This window comes from Xenopus tropicalis, chromosome 3 (assembly GCF_000004195.4).
Source record: "Xenopus tropicalis strain Nigerian chromosome 3, UCB_Xtro_10.0, whole genome shotgun sequence".
Taxonomy (NCBI): domain Eukaryota; kingdom Metazoa; phylum Chordata; class Amphibia; order Anura; family Pipidae; genus Xenopus; species Xenopus tropicalis.
This window is the reverse complement of record NC_030679.2, coordinates 31,268,064-31,280,900: the sequence shown is the minus strand read 5'-3', so window position 1 is coordinate 31,280,900 and position 12,837 is coordinate 31,268,064. Positions and strand designations below refer to the sequence as shown.

General features: G+C 38.3%; 1 protein-coding gene and 1 pseudogene across 1 annotated transcript in view; one reads left to right on the top strand and one right to left on the bottom strand.

The window, feature by feature from the left end:
* The window catches only part of adamts2 (ADAM metallopeptidase with thrombospondin type 1 motif 2), a 151,444-nt gene that overhangs the window by 24,000 nt on the left and 114,607 nt on the right, over positions 1 to 12,837 (bottom strand). The window contains exons 17-19 of the mRNA XM_012959749.3: positions 11,056 to 11,215; positions 8,805 to 8,937; positions 8,317 to 8,524 (exon numbers count right to left, since the gene is read on the bottom strand). Coding sequence (XP_012815203.2) covers positions 8,317 to 8,524; positions 8,805 to 8,937; positions 11,056 to 11,215 — 501 coding nt within the window. The remainder of the gene's footprint in view (positions 1 to 8,316; positions 8,525 to 8,804; positions 8,938 to 11,055; positions 11,216 to 12,837) is intronic.
* Positions 1,373 to 2,954, top strand: LOC108646218 (annotated as a pseudogene).

The window sequence follows — 12,837 nt, the reverse complement described above, 5'->3', positions numbered from 1 at the left end:
GGCAGAGTATGGCACACACAGGCAGGGTAGGGCAGGCAGAGTATGGCACACAGGCAGGGTAGGGCAGGCAGAGTATGGCAGGTTTTTGCTGTACTACAACCATTAATATGGGTATGGTCATGTGATAACATGGGTGTGGTTTCAAGTGGGTGCGGTTTCAAAAAGGGGAGTGGTCAAAACTGGCTTCCATTATCGGCCCTCCACCACGTAGGTCGGAAAAATTCCGGCCCTCGGTACAACAGAAGTTGGACAGCACTGTTCTAGCCTATAGGATAAACCCATGTAAATAGGATTTTTTTTAGGAGTTTGGAATTCATTCCCAGAATTCCTTTTGTTTGCTTTTATCTGTATGAGGCAGTCTCCTCAACCTTAATGATTAGTTTACTATTCAAATATAATTTTCTGTTCCAACCTAAGCAATAAATGATTAAAATCTCCTCCTTTTTTCATGTCATTATTAGAAATTTCCTTAATCACAGTAATTTTTGTACCCTCAAATTTCCCCCCATGTACCTCTGAATAATGTTTATATAAAACAGGAATTGGTTTATTGTTTTGAAGCATGATTTTCTATCTTTTTTGGCCCCTCCATGTTCCCCCACTTTTAGTTTTACCAATATAATAAAAAACACCGTACATAACCTTTCTGAACAAATTTATATCTGACACATTTGTTGCACTTAAACATCCCTACTAAGGGAGACAATATACATGCATTTCTCTCTCTGTTATCTTTAATTTATTTTTAAACCATTATATCCCCTAATAATCACAAAAAATATATATCTCATAATAATCACCAACCATATATATTCCATAATTATCTCAAACCAATATATCCCATAAGAATCACCAACCATATATATCCCATAATAATCTCAAACCAATATATCCCATAATAATCACCAACCATATATATCCCATAATAATCTCAAACCAATATATCTCATAATAATCACCAAGCATATATATCCCATAATAATCACCAACCATATATATCCCATAATAATCACTAACCATATATATCCCATAATAATCTCAAACCAATATATCCCATAATAATCACCAACCATATATATATCCCATAATAATAGCAATAGCAACCGCATTGTGACATCACTGATAAGTAACAACAAGGAAACAAGAGCTAATTAGTATGCAGTCACCATGGCAACACTGATAAGGCACTGATAAGATCACCATAGCAACCCCATTGTGACATCACTGATAAGTAAACAGAAGCTCATTAGTATGCGGTTACCATGGCAACAACAGGCTATAAAAGCCCGACACTGAGCACAGAGCTCAGTTCGAAGTGGGACTTGCTTCGAACAACATCTGCTGACTAGAGCTCAGCAACCTTTCCCTAACAATGAATTTCACACCTTTCATTGCTTTTCTTATCCTATTGGAACAATGTTTTCATTCCTCTGATCGCTCTTCACTGACTCAGAAAGTCATCCTGACACCAGAAGAATTGGAATTATTTAGAAATGTTAAAGATACGGATATTGAAGAGATCTACCCATTGGGTTCAGTTATACTAATGGTATTTACCTTGGCAGTTGCCATTAACTGGACTGTTGGCCGTTATTGGAGACATCCCTATAGAAGGGGGATGGGTTGGGCCCATCTAATATCAGTAATGATATTCACAGCGCTTCTTTATACGCGTCACACATCTATGGAGTTCCACAAAGAAAACCCAGAATATGAAGAAATAGAGAATGATGAAGATGAGGAGAATGACGAGAACTCGCTAGTTTATCTCTTTGCTCTCCTGGTATTAATCTTCGGACTAGCCATTGACTGGTGTTTCAGTAACACCACTAAAAAGCGCATTAGCGTTTCTCACAGCCAGACCAGCCATAAGAGGCATCTAGAAGAGAGGCTCTTGGTTGGTCAAGGCTTACTTGGAGAAGATGAACTGGAACAACATCTTCCACAAAAAAATCTGAGGATCTTTATTGCCACCTGGAATATGAATGGAAAAAAGGATCTTCCAGAGAGACTGGATGATTTCCTGTTTCCATCGGGTGCTGAGTCTGCACAAGACTTGTATGTTATTGGAGTGCAAGAAGGCTGCCCCTACAGGCAAGAATGGGAATACCGTCTGAAGCTGACACTGGGGGATCGTTATGTCTTGCTCCACTCAGCAGCTCACGGTGTCCTGTACCTGTCTCTGTTTATCAGGCGAGATCTTGCGTGGTTCTGCTCTGAGGTTGAATGTTCAACTGTCACTACGAGATTCTTCCCAATGATTAAGACCAAAGGGGCTCTGGCTGCTTCATTTACATTCTTTGGAACCTCATTCCTTTTTATCAATGCCCACTTTGCGGCAGGAGATTCCAAGGTAAAGCAAAGAATACAGAATTATGAGAAAATAATCAAAAACCTGCAGCTCCCAAAAAATGTTCCTGACACAAATCCCATTTACTCTGATCCCGACGATGCAACAAGCCGGTTTGATGAAGTCTTCTGGTTTGGGGACTTCAATTTCCGCTTGAGCAAGAGTCGGAGTGAAGTTGATTCCATCCTAGAGAACCTTCCAGAAAATGACATGAGGTCCCTCCTGCAGTATGATCAGCTGGCAGAAGAGGTGACTAAAGGTTCTATATTCAAAGGATTTAAGGAAGGCGAAATACATTTCCGTCCCACATATAGATTTAATATCGGATCCGATGACTATGACACCAGTAAGAAACAGAGGACGCCTTCCTACACTGATCGAGTGATGTACAAGAGCCGGCATCAGGATGATATCCATGTTCTCAAATATGGCTCTTGCTCACTTATGAGACAATCGGACCACAAGCCTGTTTTTGGGCTATTCACAGTATGGATAAAACCAGGGTCCAATAACATTCCTTTGAATGTTTGAAAGAGAACTTTATATAATGGAACTAAAAAAAGAACTAACATTAAAGACACCAAATGAGAAAACTGAAAACTAACAGTCTATTGGCATGGGGAGGGTGGGAGGGCCAATGACTAAGTTTTCTTCGCCTTTGAATAAAACACGCAAATAAAGCACTTGCACATTTGGTGAGGTACACAATATGATATAACAACTCGCTATATGAATAAAAAGACCAATAAAGTAAATTAAACTAAGCAGCACCACAAAACCGTGGATCCAAAAGTCCACTTGAATAAAGTAAAAGTCCTCCAAAGGTGCGCTATGTACAGCAACTCACTCCACGTTCCAATGGTGCTCTGCAATTATGATAAAAAACGCACACTGGTGTAATACGATTTAACCAGCGTATAACCGCACGTAGAATTCTACTTACAGGATAGATTTTTCATTTATGCGTCTCATTGCAAGTAAAGCCGCAGTGCTCCTCTTCCCTCTCTCCACTCCAATACCTAAGCAGATAGCCGTGGATCGTGAAGAATGTAACAGTGGTTGTGCGCAATACCCCTGCTATTAGAGCTACTCACCAGGTCCATCTCTCACTGTTCGCCGCTCCGCAGGGAGAACAAGCAGAAGTCTTAAAGATAGCAGGTGCCATCACTATGAGCTCCTTGTTGAAAAGGCTGATTGCAAAGGAAGCCAGAAAACCGTAAAGGCAGAGGATACTGAAGATCAGAAAACCCTGCACTACACCGACGAGCCTCAAGAAAGAAGAAACCGGTCTGTAGTTGGGAATCTGATCAGCTTTTATAATTATCATTATATAACAAATTATTAATGATTTGTTTGTGAAGCCACACGGTGACTCTACCTAAGCTGATCAGAAAACCCTGCACTACACTGATGAGCCTCAAGAAAGGCGAAACCGGTCTGTAGAGCCAATGAGGTCCAACCGAGGCGTGATTGAGCTTTGCGAGGAAGCTTGATGAAAGCGGAAGAGCAGTGATCCCATTAGGGAGGGCTGCTGGCTTATTTTTTAGTCAGGGGCTTTGCATACGACTGTATGTCTGTATAACTTTATTTATAAAGCGCCACAAGGGTACGCAGCGCTGTACAATCTTACAATATACAAAATTACACACAGGGAGGACAAGTGTTATAATAAATACAATAAATAAGTATAAATACACAGGGAGTAAGTGCCATGTGGTATGAGACACAGTAGGAAGGAGGTCCCTGCCCCGTAGAGCTTACAATCTAAGTGGTAACCCTAATATCAAGATATAACTGCCGGGCCCAAATAACCCACCCACAGGCCCAATAAATCCCAACTGTCTACTACAGCATCTTATAGCAGCCCCTATGTCATTTGCCAGAATACACAGATTGCCAGTCCGGGCCTTCTAAGGGTTATAACACACATACTGAATACACAAAGAAAGTGAAAAGAGAAATAATGTTCAGAAATCCTCACTGGGCATTACTTATTACGGTTCTGAGAGTTGTATTCCAGAGCAAGACACAACAAGTTTAAGAAACTGATACACAGGGTTTAGCCACAAATATTGTGCCTGACAATAGCATTTATTAAGGTGCAAGGAGCTGTAGTGTCAGTTTACTCCTGCGCAGCAAATAATATATATACAGATCTAGCAGCAGAGTAATAAACAAAACCTCTCTACTTATTATAACATAATTTCTTATAACGATACCCCTGTTTGTGTTCACACCTTGTAAAGCACTGCATACAATTTTGGTACTATATAAACAAACAAATACATTCATACACGCCACTGTACATCTTCACTTACTCATTGAGCTACAAGAGCACATGTATGGTATGGGTTTTATTTTAATATATTACGCTGCATACTGATATTTATATATACACAATATGAGGAACCAGAGAACACATATTGGTGTTTCTCCTATAGCTTTTAACTTTCACCAGTAATTCAAAGGCTGCATCCAACTGATAGATACACTTTATCATTACACTGCACATCTAAATAATCTGTGACTAGTCTCCAGAGCTAACACTTCATTATCATAGAAGCCAAATGTGACACTGGAGAAGATCAAAGGCATTCCAGCAAGCACGTTCACAAATGTGCCTGTCTTGGGTTTTACAATGTGTACTGAGTGACTAAGCTCACTAGGAGCATCTAGTGGTGACCTTTTCATTGCAGTTTGGGTTAACTAAAATAGTTATCTTGTGATATCACAACTGGTTGTAACATATAGTAAATGTAAATAAATGGAGGGCACTCACTTCACATACAAAAAAAGCAATATAGGTGTTTGGTGCAAAAAAAACAAAAACTGTACCCCCATATAGGGTACCTAAAACAGTAATTTTAAATAGGATAAGGGTTTGCACACAGAAAACACAATCCGAAACATTGGGGTAATTCTCATCTTTGGCAAGTGTATCCGCTAATTTGTGTGTCTTCTTTTTGCCTGTGCACATTTTGCGGAATGTATTATCTTACAATCTCATGTATTATTTTCTGTAATATTGTAATTAAAATTGATTGCTGTTAATTTTTTTGCATATTATATAAAGGATTATTTTTTTAATACTACCACTGTGCAAACCCTTATCCTATTTAAAATTACAACTGGTTGCAACCAGATATCTTTTGGGAAGTCCAGCGCTTCATCTGTACTTTGAATTACTGATCCAAATTATGTAAGGAATAACGTATCCTCTAATGTAAACTTGAATACAGATATGTGACCTGTTATCCAGAATGCTCGGGGGGTGGGGGTGGTTCAGGATAAGGGGTCTTTCTGTAATACCTTAAGCCTACTAAAAATTAGTTAAACAGTAATCAAACCAATTATATTGTTTTGCCTTTAATAAGGATTAATTGTACCTTGGGATGTATAGCTGGGATCAAGTATTATTACAAAGAAAAAGGAAATCATTTTTAAAAATGTGAATTATTTGATTAAAACTGGGTCTAAGGAAGATGGCCTTTCCGTAATTCAGAACTTCCTGGATAACGGGTTTCCAGATAACGTGTCGCATACCTGTCTAAAAGTCACGGAAATGTTGTACAACAATATTAAAGCCAAGGTGACTTCTAACATCCTCCTATTTTACAAAAGGGCTATATTATTTAACTGATATTATTTAACTGAACTGATATCACTAACTTCCCTTTATAAAGATATAAATTAAATGATATTGATGGCTCTTGTATTATATTGTTATTGTATTTCTATCAGCTAACTCCCAATACATATAAGTATCCCAAAACAGTGTTACATTTATACTGAATACTGGCCTGTCTGGAGGGGGCAGAAGTTATTCTGCAATAGACATGGCCATTCTTTTCTACCGTTGTATGCCCATCTGGGTGTATTTTTCCAGCCTGGAAGGGCAATACAATAAATACAGTGCAACTTATACGTATACTTGTCTGTCTCCATTTAATGCGGGGGATTTTATATACAGGTAGTATTTACATGATATTATGGTAATATAACTTTCCTGTACTGTACAATGGCCATTGCTCAGCGGTTACAAACCTTATACCACTACAGATACTGTGTAAGTCTAAAGCAACGAGACTTGCGGAGTAATCATAAAAATGTTTCAGAAGAGTTTCAGAAGAGTTCAACAACAGCAGGAGGGCCAAAGCTTGGGCATCCTTAGGGGCTGATTTACTTACCCACGAACGGGTCGAATGGAGTCCGATTGCGTTTTTTTCATAATGATCGGTATTTTGCGATTTTTTCGTATGTTTTGCGATTTTTTCGGATTCTTTACGAATTTTTCGTTACCAATACGATTTTTGCGTAAAAACGAGAGTTTTCGTATCCATTACGAAAGTTGCGTAAAAAGTTGCGCATTTTTCGTAGCGTTAAAACTTACGCGAAAAGTTGTGCATTTTTCGCGTAAGTTTTAACGCTACGAAAAATGCGCAACTTTTTACGCAACTTTCGTAATGGATACGAAAAACTCGCGTTTTTACGCAAAAATCGTATTGGTAACGAAAAATTCGTAAAGAATCCGAAAAAATCGCAAAACATACGAAAAAGTCGCAAAATGTTCGTTTTCAAGTCGGAACTTTTCCAATTCGGGTCGGATTCGTGGGTTAGTAAATCAGCCCCCTAGTGTATATACAAAATATATCTAACCAGGATTGCAAAAAATAACATTTCCCCTGTAATCTACCATACCACTTTGTGGGCCCATATGTTGCTGGAAACCCCAGCACAAATTCTCTTTGCTACCATATCATAAAACCACAATTTAATCCAACCTCACCAACATTTCCCACTTTGCCTTTTAAACCATCTTATACAGTGGCTTGCAAAAGTATTCGGCCCCCTTGAACTTTTCCACATTTTGTCACATTACAGCCACAAACATGAATTAATTTTATTGGAATTCCACGTCAAAGACCAATACAAAGTGGTGTACACGTGAGTGGAACGAAAATCATACATGATTCCAAACATTTTTTAAAAATAAATAACTGCAAAGTGGGGTGTGCGTAATTATTCAGCCCCCTGAGTCAATACTTTGTAGAACCACCTTTTGCTGCAATTACAGCTGCCAGTCTTTTAGGGTATGTCTCTACCAGCTTTGCACATCTACAGACTGAAATACTTGCCCATTCTTCTTTGCAAAACAGCTCCAGCTCAGTCAGATTAGATGGACAGAGTTTGTGAACAGCAGTTTTCAGATCTTGCCACAGATTCTCGATTGGATTTAGATCTGGACTTTGACTGGGCCATTCTAACATATGGATATGTTTTGTTTTAAACCATTCCATTGTTGCCCTGGCTTTATGTTTAGGGGTGTTGTCCTGCTGGAAGGTGAACCTCCGCCCCAGTCTCAAGTCTTTTGCAGACTCCAAGAGGTTTTCTTCCAAGATTGCCCTTTATTTGGCTCCATCCATCTTCCCATCAACTCTGACCAGCTTCCCTGTCCCTGCTGAAGAGAAGCACCCCCAGAGCATGATTCTGCCACCACCATAATTGACAGTGGGGATGGTGTGTTCAGAGTGATATTCTCTTAGACAACCTCTGAGGCCGTCACAGAGCAGCTGTATTTGTACTGACATTAGATTACACACAGGTGCACTCTATTTAGTCATTAGCACTCATCAGGCAATGTCTATGGGCAACTGACTGCACTCAGACCAAAGGGGGCTGAATAATTACACACACCCCACTTTGCAGTTATTTATTTGTAAAAAATGTTTGGAATCACGTATGATTTTCGTTCCACTTCTCACGTGTACACCACTTTGTATTGGTCTTTCACGTGGAATTCCAATAAAATTGATTCATGTTTGTGGCTGTAATGTGACAAAATGTGGAAAAGTTCAAGGGGGCCGAATACTTTTGCAAGCCACTGTACCTCTCCCTATAACACCATGCTTTATCTTGTAACCACTTCATGGTGGCATAAAGAAGCAAAATTAGATTGCTATACATACTTGAGACCAAGGCCCAATTCTCCACTGAGCAGGACAAGGTTGACGATTACAAGGTCTTTTGGCCTCTGGTCGGTCATCACTGCAGTATTTGTTATGAACAGATCGGTTTTTGTTGTCATTCAATGGCTGAATACACTTCACTGTCCGGAACTGATAACCTGATTTGCCACATGTCACGGTGCAAGGTTCCCATTCTCCGCTAATCCAGCTAGAACACAAAAACATTGCAGACACTGTAAGTTTACATTGTTGTAAGATCCCTGTTTATTATAAATGGTTGTGAATAAATGATAATAGAAATTATAATATAATAACTGTGTGAAAAAATGATGATGCAGGAGACAGTCACCAAAAGGAGACAAGTTTGTGTTTTAGCCTGGAAAAGTACCAGCACCAATGTACCAAAATGTCCTGCTAAATGAGGTGCCATTTGAAGAAAGAACTATAGTAAGACTAGTAAAATATAAATGAAGAATGCACATACTTACAGTGGCTGGGAACATTCCTGAAGATTGCATACTCTTCTAATTGGTTTCAGTTTTTGGATAGAGTCACAAAAGTTTTTGTGAACCATTTTGTGGTCAGATTTTCTTCTACAGCCATATTTTGTGAACTGATGACCTTAAAAACAATATTATAGAGCTTAAAAATCTAAAAATAGTCTCAGGGGTAACCAGTTCAAATGCATGTAATAAGAAATTCTCACTTCTGTCGTAAAGGGCCACAATATGTGAAACCTGGAATGATAACTTCATCAGTCATTCCAGCCCTATACATAACTCATGTAACATGTAATTAAACAAAGCTGTGTTTGCCCCCCCCCAAAGAAACCACATTGTATCTTCTGCAAACTAACAACCTAAATACAAACTTCACTGCCCAAATGTGCTGTATTGAAGTGGGCAGCATAAAGCGCATTTTTGCAATTCTTGTGTTAACTACAGACATCCCCTATGTGGCCCACTTACACCAAATTGCAGGGCAGGCCTGGACTGGGATTCAGAATAGGCCCGAGAAGTACACAGAGGCCCAAACAGCCCCCCACAGGCCCAATACATAGTGTTTATGGCATCTTACAGCAGCCCCTACAGATTGCCAGTCTGGGCCTGTTGCAGGGACAAGTAATGCCATAAATAACACCATTCCTCCTGCAGTTGTTGTAATGGGACATCTCAGACCAAATTCAAAGAGCAATGTTTGCATTTTCCACAACAAAGGTGTCTTTGAACCGTACCTCCCTGCCCAAAGGTAAGATATACATCTATATAGTGCAGGCTTTTTTTTCTAAATGAAACCTGCCTAACTGATACCTAACTGTTTCAGATGGTCAGGAAGGAGAGAATTCTTCCCATTCTGCTAAGGAACATAAATACCTGTGTGTGTGTGTGTGGGGGGGGGGGGGGGGTATGGGGACTTATGTCTCAAAGCCTCTATTCTCCCTTTAAACTATAGATGGCCACATAAATTATGCTGGAATTCATTCAGGCCTCAAAAAAGAACTATGTATCATATCTAGACTACTGCAACTCCTTACTATCTGATCTTCACTGCTATTATCAATAATTTATGCTTCTGCAAGATTTATCCAATTTACTAGCTCCTTCTCTTCTGCCTTTCCACACTGGCAATCACTCAATGGCTTCTTGTTATATGAAAGTATTTGTATACGTGTATGAAAGTATGTGGAACATACCACTATATCTAAATGATAAACACGCTGCAGCACTCTGATTCCGTGTTTATACCACTATATCCAGAGCAGTGCTCAGCAAATTTCTCCTTTAATGTCTTTCCTTGCATCAAATACTGCCCTAACTTGACTGACATGGTAGCCGGCAACCTTACTGCACATCTCTGATTTAAGAGTTCAGAAGACAAGGGGCTGTCTTGGCGAGTGCTTCTGGCATGGTACAAAAAAGTATGGTACAGGGGCACTAATATTTAAAATGAAATTTGGGCAATTTATTACTCCTTTAAAGGGAGATTATTTGTCCAGATACTAGGCCATATAAGGAAACTGCAGGCAAAACAATCTTCTTATGAGAAATACATTTTAAAGTACTAGGACTATGGAAATAATGGTCTTGCCATTGCAAATGTCTAACTTTCATTTTTTTATGTTGTTGACCTATTAACAAGTTGGTATATTGAGTATTTCTTACAGCAAAGGAGGCTTTATATTGTCAGATTGAATGGATTGGTAATAATGAAATCCAATGTGGAAAAGACTAAAGTTAAAGGAACAGTTCAGCATGAAAATGAAACTGGGTAAAATAGATAGCGCAAAATTAAAAATATTTCTAATATAGTTAGGTAAAAGTGTAATATATAAAAACTGGAGTGGGCAGATATCTTACATAATAGCCAGAACACTACTTCCTGCTTTCAGCTCTCTAACCACTTAGTTAGTCAGTGACTTTAGGGGGGCCATGTGGGACATAACAGTTCAGTTAGTTTGTAAGCATGATTCAAAAGCAAACTAACATGTCCCATATGGTCCCCCCTCATGTCACTGATTGGTTACTAACTGCTGACAGCTTAGAGAGCTAATGGAAGAAGTAGTGTACTGTTTATTATGTTAGACATCTCCAACCTTTATAGATTACATTTACTAACTATAGTAAAACATTTTTTATTTTGCGCAGTCTATCTATTTTACCCACTTTCATTTTCACGCTGATCTGTTCCTTAAATGGTTCAGGTACAGTTTCATAGTGTATCAATATGATACTAATTTACCTCCTCCACATGGTTTGGAACAATGCGACCATTTTTTCAAAGTCCATTCATATGTCACAACCACATCTTCCACAACGTTGTTGTTATCTACATTGAAGGAATCTTCATGTATCATATATTTATAACTCAATGAAATTTTGGAATGTCCACGAGGAATTACCTAGGAGTAAAAAGTATGTTACTGAAGTTTAATATATGAAATCCTGTCTTTAAAGAAAACTGCTGCCATATTTGAATGACTTAAGATTGTGCAGGGTATGCACTGAGAGCAAAAAATAAAAATACACTAGGAACTGAAATGTGAAACAGAGTTTTAAGTGGCAGTTATGCCAGAGACATACTGTAGCACGGTGGATTTTATTTTGATTTTATAATGATTTACAATATATACATCTTCTTTGACATATGAATCAAATCTTAGGTTTGAGTCAAGTAAAGCAGCAGATTTTGGGACATCTATTGTCCAGTGTTCAAGGTACAATGTCTTTGTTCTATGTATATTGCTGGGTAAACAGTAAACACAGGTATTGTTACCCAGCAAATATCCTTGGAATAAACAAACAGACAGCATATATAGATAATACACTTTATGTACAACTTATTTGAGAAACAAATAAGGCTTTCTACAAATTAGTAAATTGTCTAGTTAGGTTTTGTTCATGACAAAAGTTTGTACACAATATTGCACAATAAGTCAGCACTTGGTGTTTGGGGTTTGCAAAGACCTCTGGTATAAAAGGGAGCCTCCACCATGTGTCAGTAGCTTCGCCTAGGACTCCTGAATGAGTGCCGGGACATTTGGATCATCGCTTGGTTATCGGGAACCTGAAGGTCTTGCACCAAAGGTTGTGGGGCTCCCCGATTGTGCTGAATTGATACAGAACTGGCTATACTTGTAACTATAATCATACTAAGATAAGTAAATCTATTTGATTCTATTATTACTTGTGTGTGTGTAAGTTATTGCTCACTAACAGTTTATCAGAAGGCTTAATCATTGATCCTGCATATTTATTAATATTTGTCATTAATGTCAATTAATACAAATTATTAATATTAATAAAGGTTCACCCCCTTTGTTACACATACTTATAAATACATTTATACATATAAACCAGGACAACTATGGGATCTGTTATCCAGAATGCTCAGGGTTTGGGGTTTTCTGGATATGAAGTTTTGCTGTAATTTGGATCTCCATACAAAGTATAAAAAAAAATCATTTAAACATTAAATAAACCCAGTAGGATTTATCGAGTACAATGATTTTATTACAAAGAAAAGGGAACCATTTATTAAAATAGTTATTGGATTAAAATGGAGTCTATGAGAGACGTCTATGAGAGATGGCTAACAGGTTTCCAGATATCAGATCCCATACCTGTATCTTCAAAAACTAAAAACAAAGGCAGTTATACAACGCAAAATGGACCATAATGCCCTACAAGACCTGGCATCACAGCCTCCTTTGCCACAAAAGAGCTTATTTATATATGATATTAGTGCTTCTGAAGTATCCAAATGTACAAACTGCTGGTCAAGAATCCATTATTTAGGTCAAGGATATATTATCCACAATGTTTGGGACCTGAGGTTTTCCAATTAAGGGATCTTTCTATAATACAAATCGACATACCATAAATAAAGATAATACATAATTGAAACACAGATTATATTGCCAATTCAGAACACAGTCATTCACATTTACTGTAGACAGGGTGCAGTCTGTTAGAAACAGATTAGATTGACAGGCAGACTGACAGACTGACAGGGAAGGAAATC